This window comes from Malus domestica, chromosome 14 (genome assembly GCF_042453785.1).
Source record: "Malus domestica chromosome 14, GDT2T_hap1".
In the NCBI taxonomy this organism is placed as follows: domain Eukaryota; kingdom Viridiplantae; phylum Streptophyta; class Magnoliopsida; order Rosales; family Rosaceae; genus Malus; species Malus domestica.
The window spans coordinates 25,157,468-25,180,619 of NC_091674.1; the positions used below are offsets into that span (position 1 = coordinate 25,157,468).

The 23,152-nt window shown below is 39.0% G+C and overlaps 1 protein-coding gene and 1 pseudogene across 1 annotated transcript; both read right to left on the reverse strand.

Moving 5' to 3' along the window:
• Nucleotides 1-1,527: 1,527 nt before the first annotated feature.
• Nucleotides 1,528-10,159, reverse strand: LOC103431115 (zinc finger CCCH domain-containing protein 67-like; annotated as a pseudogene).
• Nucleotides 10,160-13,860: 3,701 nt separating this feature from the next.
• LOC103415185 (lysine-specific demethylase REF6-like) lies at nt 13,861-21,257 on the reverse strand. Its single transcript, XM_008353533.4, has 7 exons — nt 20,088-21,257; nt 19,395-19,473; nt 19,019-19,086; nt 18,760-18,910; nt 17,800-18,482; nt 16,541-17,188; nt 13,861-16,026 (listed from the first exon to the last, which is right to left on the reverse strand). The coding sequence occupies exons 1-7, from the start codon at nt 20,965-20,967 to the stop codon at nt 14,135-14,137; spliced, it is 4,401 nt and encodes a 1,466-aa protein (XP_008351755.3). The 5' UTR covers nt 20,968-21,257; the 3' UTR covers nt 13,861-14,134.
• Nucleotides 21,258-23,152: the final 1,895 nt, after the last annotated feature.

Sequence of the window (23,152 nt, forward strand, 5' to 3'; positions counted from 1 at the left end):
ATATGATGCTGAAAATTATCTTGAAGGAGGTTTATCAGCGTCACTGCCTCTTGGAATCCATGTAGTTGGGTAAGGATTTGCTGCTGCTGAAAGTCCAGGTCAAGCTCCGCCTCGGAAACCTCGGCCACCATCACAGAGGCCTTGCTCTTGCCCATGGACGCCCAACTAGGCTCTGATACCAATTGATAGGACTCCAGTTCACAGAGGAAGAAATAAAAGGAAGATAGCTAAGTTAGGTAGAAAAGTTAAAGCATATTCATTTCATAATCCGATGAGATACAATTGGGGGTGCTTATAACCCATTAGCCAACACAAACAAAAGGCTCAAGTGCTGAGTCATCCTCTAATAACTACTCTCACTACAATAAAGGATAGTAATAAAAGGTAAAGAAGGTGGACCCGATAAGGTTCTAACAGTAGCTGAAACTGGGTTGCTAGGTTTTGTTGTGAACTTGCAACTAGCAACTACGTTTATGGATGAAACAAATTCTCTCATATCTACTTTGTCTAGAAGCTGCTTTAGGAAAAGTGATTCTGTATTAATTAATAAAACACTCGTTAACCAAAATCATGTGAAATTATCAATTTAATCCTTTAATTAAAACATAACATAAATAAGAAATATAAGACATAAATGTAATTTCATATTACTAAATTTTACTGTTTTTTTTTTTCAAAGCCTCACCTACATATACTCCCACATTCTCTATCACTCTCTTCCACTCTCCTTCTATTTGAAAAACCCCAAAAAAAAAAAAAAAAAATAATTTCTCACACACTTTGTGTGTGCCCATATGCTAGTCTCATAATAACAGAATGACTTACATGGATCGAATACACTTCCGAGCAGTCGCTGGTTTAGAAAATATTGCTACAATGTGACAATACTTAAAACAATAATGCGTTGACATATAAGATCTATGTGTGGGCTAAGTCCTTCATAATAATACTCAGAATTTTGATTCCTTCTTATTCATCTCTTGATTAATTTGATCAATCATTCCAATTCCTTCTTATTCATCTCCTGATTAATTTGATCAATCATTCCAATTTCGAATTAGTAACCGCGTCGTAAAAATATTTTTAACTCTCAAACAAAATTTCCCAGTTATTTCAGGCTGAGTCAACTCTCTTTACTCTCCATTTTGGTTGTCCTAGGGTTTTTTTTTTTTTTTTTTTTGGGTCAAAGGTTGTCCTAGGTTCACTCGTATGACCTAGGTTTGCTAGTCCTAGGTTCTCCATCACCTTCACAGCTCCACTCAGATGCCATGACCTACAAACATGCTATTTTGTAATATGGGTTTGTCTTTTAGCTTGGTGTTGTATATGCAAATATAACCAGTGTTACATGCAAGATAAACAATGCACGTAACGTCGCCCCAAGTCCGATACATAACAGAAGATCCCGGCACATGTTTTATCGATCGAGATCAACAACCGAACCATTTGCGATACTCGGGATAGGCAGCGACAACGAAATTGAAAGGATATTCTCGACTAAAGTACTTTCCGGTTATATGACATGGATGAGAAATAATTTACAGGTTCCATTTCCCTTAAAATCTCACAACTATAATGTTTGTGTCGTCCGGTGAAGAGGTTTGATACATTTTTAAGATTGAATTACCAAAAGTGAGATTACACATGTTTGAGTGATGCAAATCCTGTGCTCTAGGCAAGCATTTCATGCATAACTTACTGCACGGGCTGCGGCTGACCTGTAACATCAGTTCTGTTTCTGCTCCCAGCCATTCCTGCCCCGTTAGTAGTTGCCGAATCGCTGAAAGGAAGTTGATGATCAGGACCAGATGACGGGTGGTCAAATTTACAAGCTGGCCCAAATTTGCAAATGCCATAGTGACTGTAATGTGTGCAAATGTTCTGATCCTGGATTTTGAAACAAATTTTGTGTAATCAATGGCGTGCAATCATGTAATATGCGATCAAACTGAGGCTCTTAGAACAGAGGGAAGAGAACAATTAGTTAATAATATTTATGATTCGGGAACAATTGTCCTCGCATAGTATTTCATTTGTTTTACCTTCTGTACCACAAAGTGAAAACCTTTCTAGGATCATATTTCGAAATTATGAACTCGTTATAAAAGGCATGGTCAGAGTAGGGTGAACTTACCGGTCTCAAAGGCAGGCCCTCGTCACTGAGTGCGATTGGGGGGCCTACTGCGGTGAGTTTTTGGATGGTGATATTTGCACTTAGATTTAAACTTGCAAACACCCTTTCTTAAGAAATAACTGCATAAGGGTTGGCCAGGTCGTTCTGGGAACTCTTCAACTTGATTCTGGTGTGGATGTTGCCTGTAGACGTTGGTTTCAGCCACTGAGTTGTTCATCATGTATGGCGGACGCGCAGGCATGCTTCTTTCGGGTGCATATGCGGAAGCCTAAAAGTTCACAACGAAACACAATAGGGATGCCAATTAACAATAGAGACCTCACAAACTGATAAGGATGCCAATTGACGAGTTGTGAATGCAGAGATATGAACTAAAAAAATTACTATAACTGTTGCAGACAGCAATTTATCAAACTATTGGGAACTTTAAGTCCTGGTTATATATAAAAATTCATAGCAAATGTGGTCGAGCAAATTATTAATTTATGAGCCAGAAATGAATAAAAAGAGAATGGCTGAAAAGTATAAGAAAGTTAAACATACAAAATGATCGTGATCTCTTATCCCTGATAAAGTATTAACTGGTATATCAAAGTGATCACAGTTATTCAAACCCGAGACTCTGAGATGGGAAAGTTAAATAAAAGAACCTGATAACCATTCCATTCTGAATTTTGAGAAGAAACTACTTGAGGTGGTGGAATCATCAGTGTCGAGTAAACCGGATCCTCATTCAATGGCCTTGGTGCAGACCATGGTGCCACTGTTGATTGTGATGCACCTTGTAAAGATGCAGGACCACCATTACCATATCCAGATGGGGGATCAGATCCTCCTGTAGCTGTCGGATCAGGGTGGTTAAACCTGCAGTTCGATGCATACTTGCAGGAGCCATTTTGCATATAGTACGGACATTCCCTTTTACCCTGCAACAATTAAAAATAAATATTCGCAGTAACTGACAGAAACATAATAAATAGGTCCAACAAACCAAGAAAATAAGCAAAGATAAAATCTTAAAAATCGTGAATAGATATTCATTTCTCAAAACTTAGCAAGTTAGATATAAAGTGTATACCGGTCGAATTGGCAGGCCCAGAAAGTTAAGCTCAAGCTTCCCTTTGCTGTGGCTGTATCTGCAATTTTCCCCATGCTTACATCCACCCGACCTCAAGTAATACTGCAACAAGCTCAAGTGTTATCTCATCATGAAACTGTTACTAGTCTGCCGTACACATTGCAGATATTTGGATACAAGGCACAAAGAGAAGAATTGTTACTGACATCTGAAAGCATAACTGGAATTACTGTATAAAAGGAATACGAGAATGTCATGAAAAAAACATACAGTTTCATGAAAACCCATCCGGTGGAGATTGTCTAACTACTTACCAACTTGCTATAATTTAATCAAACAGATGAAATGCCTCCCCATACAACATAAACAAATAAAGTTCAAAATCTCAGGATTATGCACTAGCCACAAGATAAAAGTTTTTAGCTTTTTGTTTCGGTTATGCATGCCAACCTAATTTTCAGATAAGCGGACTCAGAAAACCCCACCATCATAACAATGACCGCTAGGATACCAAATACATAAACTAAAACAAAATATAACGATTTGTGAGACGTTGATCAAATAACTGCACTAAAAACCAGAACTTCAATTATAAAATTTCTGTGAATCACAACAATAATAACCTTGCATTCCGTCTGGCTTGGATTCTCTGCCGACTCGTCCATATCCTTGACGCCTTCCTTAGGCACCTTCAATATGAACAAGTCAAAACACCAACAAAAATGAAAGATGAGGCCACGAAAACACGAAAAGTCTCAATCTTTCTACCATAAACATACATATGCAGATGCTAAGAGCAACTCCAGCCCCCAACACTCTAAGCTGGGCAACAGCCCATTTTTTCCCCTCCCTCCCCAAAAACCCCAGTCCACCCCAAACAATCCGCTGGGCTCCGGGGGAGGCCAGCAAGCTGCCCAGCAGAAAATCGGCTGACTCAATACCCGACCTACTTGACGCCATGCTCACGTCATCTATTTTTTATTTTCTCCCGACGGATTTCTCCCTCCCCTGCGACGACCATCGGGAAACTGGAGAAGGTTTGGCGAACCCAGCCTTCGACAATCGAGAACCCAGCATCCACATCGTGCTGCTCGCCTCCACATCCCCAAATCCCAGCCTTCGAGGGGAAAATTGTGGAAACTCCAGGAACAATGAAGAAGAAGAAGAAGAAATGGATCGGAGGACTGCTCCTTGGGAGGGATCGGGAAAAGGTGGGAGACTGGGAGAGTTTCCAGGAAGAACGACGAAGAAGAAAGAAGAAATAGGAAAATATAAAATAAAATTAACAATAACATATTTTTATTTTTATTAATTTTTAATTATCAATTACCCGAACAATTATGTTATGACGTAGAAATATATTCGATTAATTACTATTTATTACAATCAATTATTCTTCTTGAATAGATTAAATTGACTATTGCCTAGCAAGATTTTAAGTATGGACTTGCTTTAAAAAGAATATGCGCATTAAATTATCAATATAATAATTAAAGTAATAAAATTAGGCATATTATAACTAATTTTTTCAGCATTTAGGAAAAGAATTAACTTTATTTGTCTAAAAAAACAAAGAGTTTAAATTTTTTTAAATGCCCATATTAATTAAATTTTTGGCTTCGTCGCGGTGGGAATGTTAAATGCGGAACAAGAGAGATTTACCTGCTTGTTTTTCCTTCTCCGAGGGTGATTATTCTTGCGATTCGATCCGAACTTACAATTGCCAGTCCTCAGATCGTACCGACAGTCTCCAGCTTCCGGCCTCAATGGGTACTGATTCCTTCTGCTACTCTCCCCAACAACCTCCTCCTCCACCTCACCGCCATTCTCATTCCCTCCTCCGCCGCCGCTGCTTCTTTCGCTCTTTTCCCTCTCTCTCTCCTTCTCATTTTCCTTTTCCTTTTCAGTCTCTCTCTCCTTCTCCTCCTCTTCTGCTTTTTCCTCCTTATCCTTCAAACTCAATTTCCGAATCCCATCAACGATGGAAGGATCGAAGTTCCGATCCTCATCGAGGAAGGCGGGGTCGAATTGCTGAATCTCATCGAGCACTGCGGGGCCGAGTGTCCCAATCCAATCAAGGATTTCAACAACGGACGGCTCAGAAGGAGACGGAACAGACGGGGGATTTTGAGCAACGCCTACGCTTTCAGAAAATTCCGAAGGGAAAGCAGGGTCCAAGTTCCGAATCTCATCAACGATGGAAGGATCGAAGTTGCGAATCTCAACGGCGGGGTCGAATTGCTGAATCTCATGGAGGAGGGCAGGGTCGCGATTCCTAATCCTATTGAGCAAGGCGGGGTTGAGTGTGTCGAGTGTCCGAATCCAATGAAGGATTTCTTGATAGCGATCGGACGGCGCAGGAGACGGAACAGACGTCGGATTTAGCGGAACTTTGACGCCTTCAGAAAATTCCGATTTCTGTCTGGATTTGTAGTAATTATAAATTGCGACCAGCACTGAGAGTGACAACGGTAGGAGTAAACGCGCCGCTGACAACATAGTTTTTGTACTGATGGCGGCGGCGGATGCGGCGGCCACGGTAGCTGAAACTGGGTTGCTAGGTTTTGCTGTGAACTTGCAACTAGCAACTACATTATGGAGGAAACAAACTCTCTCATATGATCAAAATATAGTAGTTGCTAGTTTGACTGGCCAAATCAAAGTCTACTTTTTTCAGAGGCATGTTTGGATTGTTTTTAAATTCCAAAGCTGCTTATTTTCCAAAAAAAAAAAAAAAAAAAACTGCTTTAGGAAAGGTGACTTGGATGTGAAGAAGGTTAAGATTTCACCATCAAACTAATTGGCGATATGAAGAGTATCTCAATCTCTTGCTATCTATCCTCCCATCAACGTGTGACTCACTCTCAACATGCCCTCTCATGTAATGAATTTTCAAACATATCACGTGGATAACACAACGGGATGATGTAGAACGCATATGGCCATTTGACTTTACATGTGAGACATCATGTTCTGATACCATGAAAAAATCCCGGCGCAGGTTTTATCGAGCGAGATCAACAACCGAACCATTTGCGGTACTCGGGATAGGCAGCGACATCGAAATTGAAAGGATATTCTCGGCTTCAGTGTTTTCCGGTAATATGACATAGATGAGAAATAATTTACAGGTTCCATTTCCTTTAAAATCTCACAACTATAAAGTCTGTGTCGTCCGGTGAAGAGGTTTGATACATTTCTAAGACGAAATTACCAAAAGAGAAAGATTACACATGTTTGAGTGATGCAAATCCTGTGCTCTAGGCAAGCATTTCATGCATAACTTACTGCACGGGCTGCGGCTGACTTGTAACATCGGTTCCGTTTCTGCTCCCAGACATTCCTGCCCCGTTAGTAGTTGCCAAATCACTGAAAGGAAGTTGATGATCAGGACCAGATGTAGTTGAAGATGATATATGTAACGGGTGGTCAAATTTACAAGCTGGCCCAAATTTGCAAAGGCCATAGCGACTGTAATGTGTGCAAATGCTCTGATCCTGGATTTTGAAACAAATTGTGTGATCAATGGCGTGCAATCATGTAATATGCGATCAAACTGTGGCTCTTAGAACAGAGGGAAGAGAACAATTAGTTAATAATATTTATGATTCGGGAACAATTGTCCTCGCATAGTAATTCATTTATTTTACCTTCACGTATCACAAAGTGAAAACCTTTCTAAGATCATATTTCGAAATTATGAACTTGTTATAAATGGCATAGGGTGAACTTACCGGTCTCAAAGGCAGGCCCTTGTCACTAAGTGCGATTTGGGGGGCTACTGCAGTATGAGTTTTTGGATGGTGATATTTGCAATTAGATTTAAACTTGCAATCCCCCGTTCTTAAGAAATAACTGCAGAAGGGTTGGCCAGGTCTTTCTGGGAACTCTTCAACTTGATTCTGGTGTGGATATTGCTTGTAGACGTTGATTTCAGCCAGAGAGTTGTTCATCATGTATGGCGGACGAGCAGGCATGATTCTTTCTGGTACATATGCTGGAGCCTAAAAGTTCACAACGAAAAACAATAGGGATACCAATTAACAACAAGGGACCTCACAAACTGATAGATGGCAATTAATGACTTGTGAACGCAGAGATGAACTAAATAAATTACTACAAATGTTGCAGACAGCAATTTGTCAAACTATTGGGAACTTTAAGTCCTGGTTAAAGAACAAAATTCATGGCATATTTGCACGACCAAATTATTAATTTTACGAGCCAAAAATGAATAAAAAGAGCACGGCCAGAAAAGTATAAGAAAGTTAAACATACAATCGTGATCTCAAATTCCAGATAAAGTGTAAATTGGTATATCAAAGTGATCAACGTTATTCAAACCCGAGACTATAATATGGGAAAGTTAAATAAAAAGTACCTGATAACCATTCCATTCTGAATTTTGAGAAGAAACTACTTGAGGTGGTGGAATCATCAATGTTGAGTAAACCGGAGCCTCATTCAAAGGCCTTGGTGCAGACCATGGTGCCACTGTTGATTGTGATGCACCTTGTAATGATGCAGGACCACCATTACCATATCCAGATGGGGGATCAGATCCTCCTGTAGTTGTAGGATCAGGGTGGTTAAACCTGCAGTTCGATGCATACTTGCAGGAGCCATTTCGCATATAGTACGGACACTCCCTCTCATCCTGTAACAAGTAAAAATAAATATTCGCGGTAACTGACAGAGACATAATAAATAGGTCCAACAAACCAAGAAAATAAGCAAAGATAAAATCTTAAAAATCGTGAATAGATATTCATTTCTCAAAACTTAGCAAGCTAGATAGAAAGTGTATACTGGTCGAATTGGCAGGCCCAGAAAGTTAAGCTCAAGAACTGGAGCTACAGAAGGTTTCTCTCTGCTGTGGCTGTATCTGCAATTTTCCCCATACTTACATCCACCCGACCTCAAGTAATACTGCAACAAGCTCAAGTGTTATCTCATCATGAAACTGTTACTAGTCTGCCGTACACATTGCAGATAATTGGATATAAGGCACAAAGAGAAGAATTGTTACTGACATCCGAAAGCATAATTGGAATTATTGTATAAAGGAATACAAGAATGTCATGAAAAAAGCATACAATTTAACAACCACCAACTTTCTATAATTTAATCAAACAGATGACATGCCTCCCCATACGATATAGACAAATAAAGTTCAAAATCTCAGGATTCTGTATTAGCTACAAGATAAAAGTTTTTAGCTATTTTATTCAGTTATTCATGCCAACCGAATTTTCAGATAAGCAGAATTAGAAAACCCCATCATAACAATGACCACTTGGATACCAAATACATGAACAAAAACAAAATATAACGATTTGTGACACGTTGATCAAATAACTGCACTAAAAACCAGAACTTCACATATAAAATTTATGTCAATCACAACAATAATAACCTTGCATTCCGTCTGGCTTGGATTCTCTGCCGACTCGTCCTTATCCTTGACCCTTTCCTTGGGCACCTTCAATATGAACAAGTCAAAACACCAGCAAACCAAATGTGGGAACCAATAGCAGAAATGTTATAATCATACAGCCTAAGCCAATCAGAATTCGCCATCACCATTTTTAAAACAAAATCTCATCCAAAATGTATGTAAACAAAAAAATAAAGACGAATTTCAGCTACAGCCCTAAAAATGTAAACACATAATTGCCTTTGCTGCAGAATTGCAGCTGAAATTAACACAGGCTGGGCAAACATAAACAAAAAGTTTCGATTTTTAAACCGAAAAAAAGGAAATAAAGAGGTATACCTGGTTGGGTTTCCTTCTAACAGGGTGATTAAACTTGCAATTGGATCCAAACTTGCAAGACCCGGTCTTTAGATAATATGAACAGTCTTCAGCTTCCGGCCTCACTGGGTACTGATACCTTCTGTTACTTTCCTGAGTTTCCACCGCCTTCTTCTCCTCCACCCCACCGCCATCCTCCTCCCACCCCTGATTTCCTCCCCACCCTTCTCCTCCGTCACTCTGCTCGCTCTGCTCACTCTGCCTCTCATTTTTCTCTCCATTTACAATCTCAATCTCTTGCTCACCGGAACTCTTCTCTTCTTCCTCCACTCCCTCTCCACCCTCCTCTGCCTTCGAATCCACCTTCTGCAACTCACCAGCTCCTTCCTCCTCCGCCTTCAAATCCGAAGGGAAAGCAGGGTCGAAGTTCCCAATCTCATCAACGATGGAAGGATCGAAGTTCCGAATCTCAAGGTCGAATTGCTGAATCTCATGGAGGATGGCAGGGTCGCGATTCCTAATCCTATTGAGCACGGCGGGGTCGAGTGTCCGAATCCAATCAAGGATTTCAGGAACGAGATCGGACCGCGTAAGTAACGGAACAGACGTCGGATTTAGGGGAACTTCGACGCCTTCAGAAAATTCCACCTTCTGCAACTCACCAGCCCCATCCTCCGCCTTCAAATCCACCTTCTGCAACTCACCAGCTCCATCCTCCGCCTTCAAATCCACCTTCTGCAACTCACCAGCTCCATCCTCCTCCACCTTCTCTACTGAATCCAGCTTCTGCACCTCATCAGGCTCTCCATCGTCCTCCCCCTCCTCTTTCAAATCCAGTTTCTGAAGCTCGTCGAGGACCGCATGATCGAGACCAGAGGATGCGAGAGCGGGATTGGGAGAAGAAGGCAGAAAGCCCTGGTCGGAATGAGCGTGGTTGGTGCTGGGGGTTTCGGCATCTGGGGGAACAAGAGAGATAGCTTCAGAGATTTCCATTCTCCCTCCACATTTCAAAACCCTAACTCTTCTGAGAAGAAATGAACTGACTCTCCTTGACAGAAAGGGAAAGAGACAGAAACGGGGTTGATGTGAAAACCGCTTTTTGAGGATTTTCTTGCCTTTCTGTGCACACGCAACATCATCCTTTTAGGTATTATAATATGATAAGCGTTATCTATACACTTATTTTTACTTTTAACACCTCTTATTTTTTAATGGTTAGATCGATTGAATTGATAAAGATTATTAGTAAAAAGTTAACGGGTGTGTGGGATTTGTGAATAGCAATATCCATATAATAATGGTGATTGAGACGTTTTTATTTGGAGTAATGTTAGATAAACCAACTTTTTAGATCAGATTTGTATATTACATGATGTGTTAATTAGTAGAAAATAAACACGTTAATCGACACTTAAATAATAATTCAGTCATTAACAACCGCGTTATATGTTTTATAAAATTTGGTTTAAAAAGCTGAGCTCCCTAGTACTAACCTTTTATTTGAGAGAAGTTTAGATAGTACAAATATATTTGTATAGCGACTTCTTGTATCAATGATACAAGATTGGTGTAAGTTTTACTTTATAATCAGCACGAATTGTCACAGTATTATATCGTCATAAATTGGTATGAAACATCACAGTGATGATATATCTATTTTATATAAATTGCTCTCCGCTTCTAAAGTATGTTAATAAAAAAAATACAAATGCACTTTCTTATATTATTGACTTAATTAGACAAATGGTTCTCGTAATTATAGGATGGTTGAAACATAGCCCATTTGATACAAAAAAAAAATTAGAATTTATACCCTTGTGGTGAAAGACCATTTGACAATTTAATCCAAAAGTGAAACTTGCGTCAGAATCCGTCAAAATAAAGGGGTAAAAATGTATTTTCGTGTCCTTAAACGAATACCTCTCCCCTCTTCTCTGTGTCTTCTGTCTCGCACTTTCTTGTTGCTCATGGTTATCCTCAATACGAAGCCAGCAACCGAACGCAAACAAAAGCAATCCCAAATTCAACTGAGAAAAAGAGGGGTAACATTGAATCAAGATGAAAAGGGAGGTTAAGAATAAGAGATGAAATCTGATAGATGTTGAAGCCGTAAAAAGATTACGGAAAATCGAAGCAATTGGATGTCCGACTCGGGCCTATATGACATGACTGATCAATAGAAATACTCTAACACTCCACCTTTGTCATATATTCCATACATTCGGATCTATTTAGCTATAGGATGCGGGTGCACTTTAACGGGACACTCAACGGAAATCTCAATTTTGGATTAAATTGCTAACAGTATTCACAACAAAGGTTTAAATTCTAATTTTTTATAGGCTTATTATACAAAATGGTCTTTGATATTTGCATGATCAATAGAAATGACCTCTGAGATTTAAAACCAATAGAAATGGTCATTGAGATTGTCTACCATCCATGATTTTGGTTCTTCTGTTAAAAACGCTTTGGACAATTTTCAAAACTTTATAACTTAACCAAATTTGACCCATAATATATCAAAAATGAAGATAGAAAAGTGTAGAATAAGATTATACCTATTTGGAAGCCCAATGGTTGTCGGAGATGGCCGGAAAATAATTTGAAAGGTGACTGGTCCGCGGGAAAACTGAAAAATTCGCCGAAAACTGGGCAAACTTTAAACGTTCATAACTTCTTCAATACTCAACGAAATTGAGTGATTCAAAAACGAAAATCATACTTCTTGACGCGACTAAGAGAATGGTACCTTTTTCAAAGGCTAACTCGCCGTGATTTGGTCGGACAACAGCTCAAAAGTGGCTAACCATTTTCGAGTTAGCCACTTTAGAGCAGTTTTCCGACTAAACCATGTCGAGTTAGCAGTCAAGAAAGATACCATTCTCTTCATCTCGTCGAGAAGTATGATTTTCATAATCACTCAATTTCGTTGAGTATTGAAGAAGTTATGAACGTTTAAAGTTTACCTAGTTTCTGGCGAGTTTTCCAGTTTTCCTGCGGACCATTCACCTTTCAGGCTATTTTTCAGCCATCTCCGGCAATCATTGGGCTTCCAAATAGGTATAATCTTGTTCTACACTTTCTTATCTTCATTTTGATATATTATGGTTAAGAATCGATTGAGTTACGAAGTTTTGAAAATTGCCCAAAGAGTTTTTAACAGAATGACCAAAATCATGGATGGTGGACAATCTCATGAACCATTTCTATTGATTTTAAATCTCAATCACTATTTCTATTGATCGTGCAAATCTCAAGAACTATTTTATATAATAATCTTTTTTTATATTATAAAAACTATCTTCTGACTACTATATAATCACAAGGGGCACATCAAATCGAATGTATGATATAAAATAAATAAATAAATTTATATTAAAAGAGCTATCTTCTGATTATCTTACACAATCATATTCTTGTTCAAAAGCGAGATGAACCTACATGTCGTTTTATTAGGGGATTTGACTGCGGCTTCTCACGGGTAGAGTAAAGATATCGTATCAAATCAATATCACATGTTGCATGACATAAGATTCTTTTTTTGACATGAAATGAAATGATCTGTTTTGGTTTCTTCAACACAGTTACCTGCATAAAAAAACTCACAGGCAATTGTGAGCGTGTGCGGGTGATCGATTGATGTTTGTATATGATTGTCGAGAACGCACTTATATTTAGGTCAACGCAATCGATAAGTCGTGCGTAAATGAGTGCGACTGAACAACAGTCGACCATAAATACATTGTTTTTGTTTGTTTTACAGACGATAATGTTAATGAGTTATATTGCTAAACGTTGTAATCATTTTTGTTATTAAAGAAAACTCTACTAATTTGTGTATATCTCAAGGTCTGTGAGAGTAATCTTATAATTATATTTCTTATTTTGAATATTTTTTAGGATAATTTGCTTGCTTATATTGGTCTACATTATTGCTTGTGGAATTAATAAGTTTTCTCTAAGAACCATGAAAAAAGATACGAATGAGACATTTCATGTGATAAGAATTTAAATATTTTGAAAGGATCACATAGATTGTTAAGCTTGTCTCTTTAAGCACATATCCAAAAAATTCTGAATATATATGATACCGATATAACGTTGTCCAATTCAATAAAGGGAACTTTAACGAAAAGCTTCCGGTACTGTTCACTTTAACGAAAAACCACATTTTTACACTAAAAAGTCAATCATGTTACTATTCACTTTACTCTTTATTTTGTCCTTATCATTAAAACTCAAAGTTTTCAAGCTCTTTTCATTAGTTTTCCTTTCAATAAAAGGACACGTTTAGCCGTACGTAATGTCCATAAAGAATTGGAGCATCAAATGGAGGCAGATTCTTTGCCCTCTCCGTGCCCTCCTGTTTGTGTGGTTACGGTTAAACCATGTCAACATTTTATATTACTATTCATTCTTTTTATTGTCTCTATAAAAAAATAATATAAAATATTGACGCGACTTAACCGTAATCACACAAAATAGGAGGGCACGGAAAGTAGGAGGGCAGAGAATCTGCCTCCGCATCAAATTATGAAAAGAATTCATTATGTGTTGTAGGAATCGTAGCTTGCTTTGAGGCCACAGTCCATGAAGTCTAGTAGCAAATTTTTTTCTCCAATAATGTCTTCGTCAGAGACTGTTCATGTTATCATACATCCAATCTCATACATGCATACACATATTGGAAAACATGAAATATTCGGAAACATCACCGATAATTGAGCTCAGAGTGCCAATGATTTATATCGAGCAAGTCTAATAACATAATATGTTAGCAAGTCTAATAACATAACATGTTAGATTATTCGGAAACAAGGTAGGCATTAACATACTGAACATGTTATCATGGGCAGTAACTGCAAGGAGGCAAGTCTAACAAGATCCAAATGAATGAGATTAGCATCTGAAATTTCAATTAAAACAGGATTAGCATGTGATCCACCTCAGAGAAAATGTGCTTAATATCCAAGGAATTGCTCTTTGTTGAGATAAATGGATGGGCCAAATGAAGGCCCAAGGGAAATCAGAATCAATGGTGACTCTGAATTGCAATTACAGGGGAAACCCTAGCCCTCCCCTTGTCTCCTAATTTATCAATTGAAAGTGGAACAACAGATTCATTAGTCAAGTTACATGATTGCATCTGTTTTCCATTACCAAGTCACTTCTTACTCTTCTTCACCGAATGCCCGGTCTTGCGCTTGTGACGGCTGAAATCTGACACGAATCGGAAGGTCTGTGCACACCCTGGCTCAGCGCATACATACGGACGAGCACCTGTGTGAACCCTAATGTGCTCAGTGCGAGCCCATGCCCACTTGAATGTCATCTTGCAGCCCTTCCAAGGGCATCGAAGGGGGCGATCATCTGTGTGAACACGACGATGTTGCACCAGATACTTGTGCGAGAAGAATTTCTTTCCACACCCCTTGACTGGACATATGTTTCTTTTGTGGAGGGAAAGATCATGTTTTGAGGCAAAACTCATGGTACAGCCTTCAAAATCACATACGAATTCTGCATCCTCTTCCTTCAATTTTGTTTCATTCCGGCCACCCTGAGCTTTCCCTGCTGAAACATTCTTTGCCTTTTTCCTAGCAGTCTGTTGCTGCTCTTTTGGTTTGGTTCCAGTGCCTTTTGAGGGCTTAGGAGCTCTTTTTCTAAGACGCGTGCTAGGCCCACCTTCTGTCTCCTCTTCAGCATATAAATCAAAGCTGTTCTGCTCAGACTGATTATTTCGGAGCCTAGGTGTCTGCTTCTTCGTTTGCTGAGGGGTTTGTTGATTTCTTGGAGTGCGGGTACCTTGTTTCACAAGAGGAGCAGTCCCTTGTTTCACTTGGCGAGGGGTTTCTTGTCTCATTTTCCCACGGGTCTCTGGTTTGGTTTGCTTGTTTCGAAGAATCCTCTTATGCCGCTGAAAATTATTTTCCGGTGTTTCATCCAGAGTGGTATCTTCTCTCTCAATGAATCTGGCTCTGGCCTGCTTGCTTCTAGAAATGCTCCTTCGTTGTTGATGAGAACTGAACCCGTGAACATCCTCTGAAATCAAATTTTCTCTCCCAGTGCATTCAGTTGTCTTGCTTCTAAGGACCCTCTGCGGCTGATGAGAACTACCCTCAAACGAATCATCTGAAACCACATCTGTTTCCACAGGTTTGAATTGCTTACTTTTAGCAGTTCTCCTATGCTGCTGATGAGATTCAACTCCCATTGAATCATCTGAAACGTCACTTCTCTCAATATACTTGACTTGCTCGCTGTGAAGAAACCTCCCATTTTGCTGAAGAGAATCATCATCTTGCCTTGAATCATCTGAAACTGCATCTTCTGTCTCAATACGCTTGGGTTTCTTGGTTCGGCCACTCTCAATATGTTTGGCTTGCTTGCTCTTAGGAAGCCTCCTTTGCTGCTGAGGAGAGTTATCATCTACTGAATAATCTGAAACTGCATCTTCTTTATCAAAACATTTAGCTTTCTTGGTTGTTCGAGTATCAGCAGTCATTTTCCTCTTCCTAGCATACTTCTTAACCGTCTTCTCAGTTTTGCATGTGATTTCTGATTTTACCTCATGATCCTCATCTGGCATTGCCCAAGCACGGAAGGTCCGCTCTTCTTCATCTTCTGCTACTTCTACTTCTTCCTCGGGACCCCTTTTTACTAGAAAAGAATGAACTTGGTTTGACATCCACACTTTACCACACCATTTCCCTGCCACTACCTTTTTTGGCTTGCCACCTCTCCTCCCATAGGCATCAATTCTTGTGGGTGAACTAGCAGGAGAGCTCCGGCCAAATGCTTTGTATATAACAGAATTGTATGGCATCTGCTTACTATAAAGATGAGAGCGGCTAAGGCTGGCACTGTAGAAGAGATTGATCCCCAACTTTACAGCCCAGTCCCCGTTCCCAGCAATGGCCTCCTCGCTATCCAGAGCTAACTGAATCCTCGTCTCATCTTCCTTGGCGGCATTCATGAATGCCATATCATTCCAGAGATAACTTATTCCCAGTTCTTCTGCCATAGATTTTGCTTCATCCTCTATCCTGGGGTAGTCTGCAAATATTTGTATTGATAATCAGAGGGATGATTAGAGGATAAATGCTTACCCGTAACCATAGCCGGAAATGGTTGGCTACTTAAAATTTTGAAATATTCAAGACAAGTAAATAAAACAACCAAGCTTAAGAACTTCTTGGTGTAAGGAAGACTGTAAATAGCATGTATCTATGTTTCCCATCGATGGTAGACTTGGCAGTTCTATTTTTGCGTAAAACAAATTCCACCAAGCAAAGGAAATAGTATGGATTCATAGTGGCCGACATATAAATACAAAGTCAGCATCATCTTTCGTACATCAGTGATACAGTACCTAACAAAACATTTTGACAAGTGGCTGATAAACTGATAACGGCATAAACTAGAAAAGTAACTCTACCATATCATATATACTCATGTTCAACGGTATTTGCTAAACAGGTCAAAATGCACAGAACTGAGTTAAACAGAAAATAAAAGAAATAAGCAAAGAAAACTATTATTATACAAACTTTCTAGGGCAACACCGCACCTGGATGACAAAGGAGTAATATATGGACACCTCCAATTGAGCGAAGCTGCTGCTCAACCTCTACAGCATGCTCAAGGCAGAATACATGCATTCTAGAAGAGTCTTCGTCGCATCCTGGATGAAATGACATGCTTGTTTTCTGTATTGGTACGATAGCCTTACCAAATCCTGTTGCTGTGGAAGCAGAATTATTAGTTTTGAAATCAGCAGAGCAGTCAAAGTTTTGAAGGCTGCTATCCTTGAAATTAGCTATTTTTCGTCCGTCTGTCGCATAGTGATCAAAAGTTTGGAGACGAAGTTCATTCTCACAACCAGATCCTTGTGACGAGGGACTGTGAACTCCACTTGTACCAGCATAAGGGTTTCTCGAAGGAGGACTAGCACTCTGGTCTCTATATCTACTTTCCAAAGAACAGTTTGTCATGTTTGGTTCATCAGAACAGACAGGAACATCTGGTTCAACCTGATCTTCCTCCGAGTCAGATGAATTTCCATAATTCAAAGCTAACAGCCCAAGAGCTGAAGTCTTTCTCGGCATTTCAGTATTTGAACCCACTTCATTACCTTGATCAACCACCTGAATTTGATAATCACCAGATTGAACAAGCACGTCATATAAACCAGCAGGGGCATTGTATTCCTCCAATCCTGTTTTTGACAAATAAACATATTAACGTTCAACACTTCGAATTCTATGAAGGCAAAGTAGCACCATCATACAGAAAGACATTTCCAGAGGAGGCAGAATATTAGGCAGGTAAAGTCTATACAGAAACTCGAACAACACTGCTTATAATCAGATATAGATACCATATAACAAATATGGTTGCCTTAGTAAGACTGAAAAACGTGACAAGCGTATTGAAACAGAAAACTTCCTCTGTAAGTTTTCAATCGTATTTACTGAATAATAGTTGATGCAACTATTATTCAACTTAGTATAATAGTTGATGCATCTTAAGATGAGCAATGGGAGAAAAGAAATGTAAGCTTGGCATTTCGTCCCCGAGATTGCATAGGCCAATGGAAATGCTGGACTTTCCTCAACTGTGAACCAACACGTAATTTTCAACAAACAGAAATGTATTGAAAAGTACAATTTACGGCTGAGCTTGCCTTAGTTCACATGGTGCATTTATCAAGGATGCAATGGAACAGTACTTACAGTAACAATGATTCCTTAGTCAAGTGAACTGAGCCCTACTTTCAGGTCATATTTTAGACCAACAGAAGGAGAAGAATATCCAAATGGAACCAACCTGTGCAAGGAGCATTTTTTGAAGTAATTGGATCTCCAGTTGCAACCGGGAACGCCTCACTAGCCAATCCAGATCCAACAACCCAATCATTGAAAAAGCTACAATCTGCCGACATAAGATATCTGGCTGCTTCTTCTGTTGGTTGAATAATAGCAACACAAGCAAAGCTCAAAATTCCACACGTAACACAAGAAAACAGTCTCTGATCTGACAACCCCTCCCCTTCAACATTACTTTCTCTTTCACAGTTCAAGTTTGACCTCTTCGAATTCAGGCCGTGTACATTGTTAGATCCACTTAAAGAGGGAAGAGTATTACTTTCACTTGGAGATGCAAGTTTTCCTCTCACTGAATAGAAACCTTTAACCTGCTGCCTGTCTATCATGAGACCATCAGAAACTGAGCCTGAGGATTTCATTTCTTCCTTCAGACTGTGTGAACCATGGGAAAATCCAGGGTTTACTCTTAACTGTGAACCAACACGTAATTTTGAACAAACAGAAAGGTCTGAAGAACTTTGTGGTAGAAGGATAATTGGTGACCCTTTTCCAAGAACATGAAGCAGGTCGTTGTTCTGAATGACATCCTGTACAAATAGCTCTTTAACTACTATGTCTCCTTCACACTTTCTCTTATCTTTCAGTCGAGAACTCCGTGGTTCAGAACTAATGCGCGAAGGCATTCTGCAAGGAGAGCATTAGGTAATTGAGGGATCTATACACTTAATCACCCATTTTATCTTTTGGATCTATAGCACATCTAAAGTTCATTTAATAAATTATGTAAACTTTGTGGCACGTTTTCAACCAATTTATATTATTAAACGTGCTTTTTTCCTGAAATCTTGCAATCCCTGTTTTCAAACTCAATAAATTGGGTCAACTAATGTATGTGTGTGTATGCCTGACTATATAATTATATAATTAGGCAAAAGGGATGTTATAAAGGTCACGGACAAACCTTGAACACAATGCTAAAGCAAGATCATAAAGTAATTGAAAATGAGACACCATCGGAGGATAATTGATTGAAGCTCGTCGAATGGCAGCATCCTTTGCAACCCTCAACCACTCAGGAGTTGCAATATTAGCTGCCTCCGCACAATTAAATCCTACATAAAATTCAAACAAATGATATAGTTATCTTCATTTCTATAAAAAAACAAAGACAAGAACAATGATTACTTAATTCAATTAATTAAAGACTAATGCTCTCTCACCATGACTGAATCCAGTGTGATATGCTCTTGGGAAAGTCACAACAAACTCCCCGGCATTTTGCACAAGCCTAAATAAAAGAAATTACAGGTGTAAGAAATACATGGATGCATTGACACCACAACACCGAGGTACTCTAGGAATGCTATAGGGTACTGCTACGAAGAACGACTTGGCAGTGTTGCATAAATAACTTTCCAGGGAAGAAAATTTTAATATTCTTGGATCAAAGAGCAAAGGTAATGTAACTTGGCGTGAATCAAACAGGTTGACGTTGATGCTTCTTTCAAATATCAGATCAAAGCATAATCAATAGCATCATGACCTTAAAGGCAACAAGAGTACATTCAGTAGACAAAGCAATGGTCAAGGAGTTACCTGCAGCATGGAATTCCTGAACTGACAAATACTTCAGGAGACATCACAGTTGTCTTCTCGCCAAGGGTTGAAAAGGTAACTGATGGAAGACATATTCTAATAAAGGTTAATCGCTCAGAGAGTATCAAAAATCAATTCAAGCACAAGCTCTTGAAATCTACATTGACAAGTGACGCCATTACATTGCAATTCTTAGTGTACAAAGAAAAGGAAGTAAGAAACATATACTGCAAATTAGTAAAGAGGAATGCAAAAGGAGCATCACTGACTCTCAAAACAATGCATCAAACTTCAAAAGAAATACTCAAAATCAACGACTCTTAGTTTGCTAGCAATCCTTAATTAATATCCTGACACTTTGCTTGCAAGCCAAATCACTAGTTCGCACAGATCAGACCACCAACCCTCACTAAGAATCCACTCTTGTCACCATTCTAAAAGTCTTGGGCGTTAAAGTGATTCATCTTATCAAGTAATACTTCCCACTCTTTACGTCCTAACAAAGACAACGTCACTTAACAACATCCTATAAATTTGGCAGTATTTCATACGAACAAATAACATCAAATAAACAGTGTAATGAACCCTTAAAAAAAATCAAACAAAACAAAACACAATTAGAAACAGAGGATCAACAAGTTTCACAGTTCACTGTTTCGGTCCTGTAAAAATTCAACATTGCCCTGGACTCACCAAGAGGATTGATCTCTCCTGCATAGCCCTGTACCCTCACGACCTCCTCAAATGCAACCGCAGCGTCCTTTGGCACGCCATACCACGTCTTCCCTGCTCCCATATGCAGATAATTCAGGCTATGCAAGTCATGGTCCTCCACATGCCAAGCAAACCAGCTGAACAACATAGCAATATACACCATAGGCGAAGTAACCCCCGGAATCTCCTCCTTCATAAACCTCAACAACGACCCCTTTGACCTCGACACCCCCCTCATATTCCACGCAGTCTCACCAAGAGTCACATTGTCCCCTGCATCTCTACTAGTACTACTACTCTTTCTCGCACTCACTGGCATGAAAGCCGAACCAGGCATGTCGTTGGCATACTCCACCGAAAAGGGTTTATCCACAGTCGCCTTCCAGTAAAGGGTTTCAATTTCCAGCGGCGAAAGCCCTCCCTTCTTGCTACATTTTCTCAAGTAACTCTTCTCAAAGCTCTTCGCTTTCACTTCGAATTCCTGGAAAGTGTATTGCTCGCCGCTCTGCCACACGGGTCGGTGCACAGGCCGTGGCCTCCGAGGGCAGAACCCGATCTGCTGCTGCCGGGTAGTGAATGTGGGCTCAGATTTCGGGCACGAAGAACCCGAAACCCCCGCCCGAGCAGCCAGAGACCGGTTGAAGTTCCCAATTGTGGTCTTCTTCGTGGAAGGCGGCACCGGCGGCACGATTTTGCAGATTCCGAACTGGGAAGCCTCCTTCTCGATCTTGAAAATGTAGGCAATCGGATCTTGGAACTCAGCCCAAGTGGGGTGGTACTCCGGAGCTACAGGTAGGGTTTTGAGCCATGGAAACACCTCCGGGTTCGCCTCTGCTATCAACCCAGAAGAAGCCGCCATTGAAACCAGCAACCAAGCAATCCGCGTGAAATTCTGAGATTTGGGTTTTGATTCAAAACCCCATTTCGGGCAGCGAATTGGGGAGCGGAAGAAGAAGGACTTCAGATTCTTGGGTGCTTCATTTGGGTTTTTTTTTCTTGGTATTTTCCTCTGTTTTTCTATATTATTCTACAGGGGAGAGAAAGGAGAAGAAAAAAATAGTGTAAATTTGGGGCAGGGGAAGAGGCAACACTGTGTGCGTGGCTGTCAGCAGTGTGTGTGAGGGAGACATGCGAGTGGGGTTTTATTCTGGTTTTGTGCCCACTCCTCGAACTGACATTGATATTCACTATTTTTACCTTTATGCCATTTTTTCATTTTTTTTTATTGGTTTTTTTAGTTTTTGTAATCTCTAGGATGACGTTTGTGAATTTATCGTTTGGATAATGCGAAAAAAAGAAAAAAAATATTATTCATCCACCCCATGTGTTATTGAGAACAAATTTTGGAAGGTGAATTCATTCGTGAATTACACATATAAAGTAAATTTAAGTATTTTGTGTTGATAATTTGAATGTATTGTCTGAATTTATAAGTGTAACGGATTGTTTGTTATTGATGAGCAATTACATGAATGATTGTATATGAATTATTATAGTCACTTTCTTCATTTGTTTATTTTAAATTATTTCGCGTTCTTAGAATTTAGGGTGCGGAGTCAAAAATTTAAGTAAGAGATTGAACCTTAATGTAAGAGCGAAGGCATGTGCCTCTGGACCTATGCTCCCAACGCCACTGTTCTAATGTAATCTAGCCTATCTAATTTTTAAGTCTTTTCTCAAATATCATTCTTGTAAAATCAAAATTAAAAAAACCATCAAATCAAACCATAACATGTTACCCTGGTTTGAAATGCAAGGTCTTAAAGTTCGAATTTTATAAATAACAAGTTCGAAACTAATTTATTCTCTCATCCTATAAAAATTTCACAAACTGGGATGAAATGGATATGAAACTTTATTCAAATTCTATTTGTTAATTACGGGCTATGATTTTCTTCCCTCCTCTTTCCATCCTCTTCCATTCTTTCCTTTCACACTCTTTATTTTATCTTTCTCTTTCTATAAAAAATATTAATATGGTTTAACCGTGACAGTTCAAATAAAATGAGAGAAAAGGAAACGAAAAAAAAAAAAAAAAAAAGAGAAGATAATCCGTTAATTACAAGGTAATTTGCCGGCATTGCAGTTTGCACAAGAGGCAGGACTGTACGTTCCGTTTGACTAGTCCAATTTATTTGACTGCTGTCAAACCGGGAAACCGAGCATCATATACTGTGAACCACGTGTCAATGACTCATTGGGCTTTAATTGTTATAATGGTAGGTCACATAACACTGTACCAAATGTAAATTATTTTGACAACAAACAAGCATATATATCACGTCATAAAAAAGAGAAAAAAAAAGTTTTTTATATTAAAGAAAATTATGTAATACGACATCCACCTTTAAATGGACATGTTTACGTACTTGAAATGTAAATGAGCATGAATTGAGTTATGAAGGATTTAGGATAAACATGAAAGATGCACTCTCGTTAAGGTGACTACTAACCGTCACAAATCAAAATGAAAATAAAATTGAAAACTAATAAAGTGTTTACTAACTATTCAAAATCAGAATAAAAACTAGTATAATTACTTAAATACTTCTCGTACAAAACAAATATTACTTTTATCACAAAGAAAATGTGAGGGTAACTCTGGTGTAAAACAAATTTGATTCATGTTGACAATTTTCCATTCCCACTCCCCTTTCGAATTCCTTCCTAATTTTGTGGAATTCATATAGATTTTGATTCCCGTACTTATGTAAACAATGAGACAATCTGCAATTGGAATGACTCATTACTTGCATTTCCTTCCCAAAGTAATGAACATGACCTAAACAAAGAAAAAATTGAGTCTGGCCAAACACTCGGATCCAGTATGTTTGATGCACAAAAGATCTTTTCATACTAAATAGGCGAATCATTACATGTGGGTCTCATCTTGTGTCTTTGATGATGTATGCACTTGCTAACATAAAAAAAAAAAAAAAAAAAAAAAATCTTCTATGCATGAGTTGATCGTCTCCCACACTATGGTGAGGAGAAATTTCAATTCAAGAAAGTCTATACGACCACAATTACAACATATAATGGGC

What these genes read in the sequence shown, in the direction of transcription:
- LOC103415185 (XM_008353533.4), bottom strand. Translation starts at nt 20,967, where the DNA reads ATGGCGGCTTCTTCTGGGTTGATAGCAGAGGCGAACCCGGAGGTGTTT. An exon ending in TCAGGAATTCCATGCTGCAG is followed by an intron (nt 19,087 to 19,394) that starts GTAACTCCTTGA and finishes TCTTTTATTTAG; the next exon opens with GCTTGTGCAAAATGCCGGGG. An exon ending in AAAAAATGCTCCTTGCACAG is followed by an intron (nt 17,189 to 17,799) that starts GTTGGTTCCATT and finishes TGTCAAAAACAG; the next exon opens with GATTGGAGGAATACAATGCC.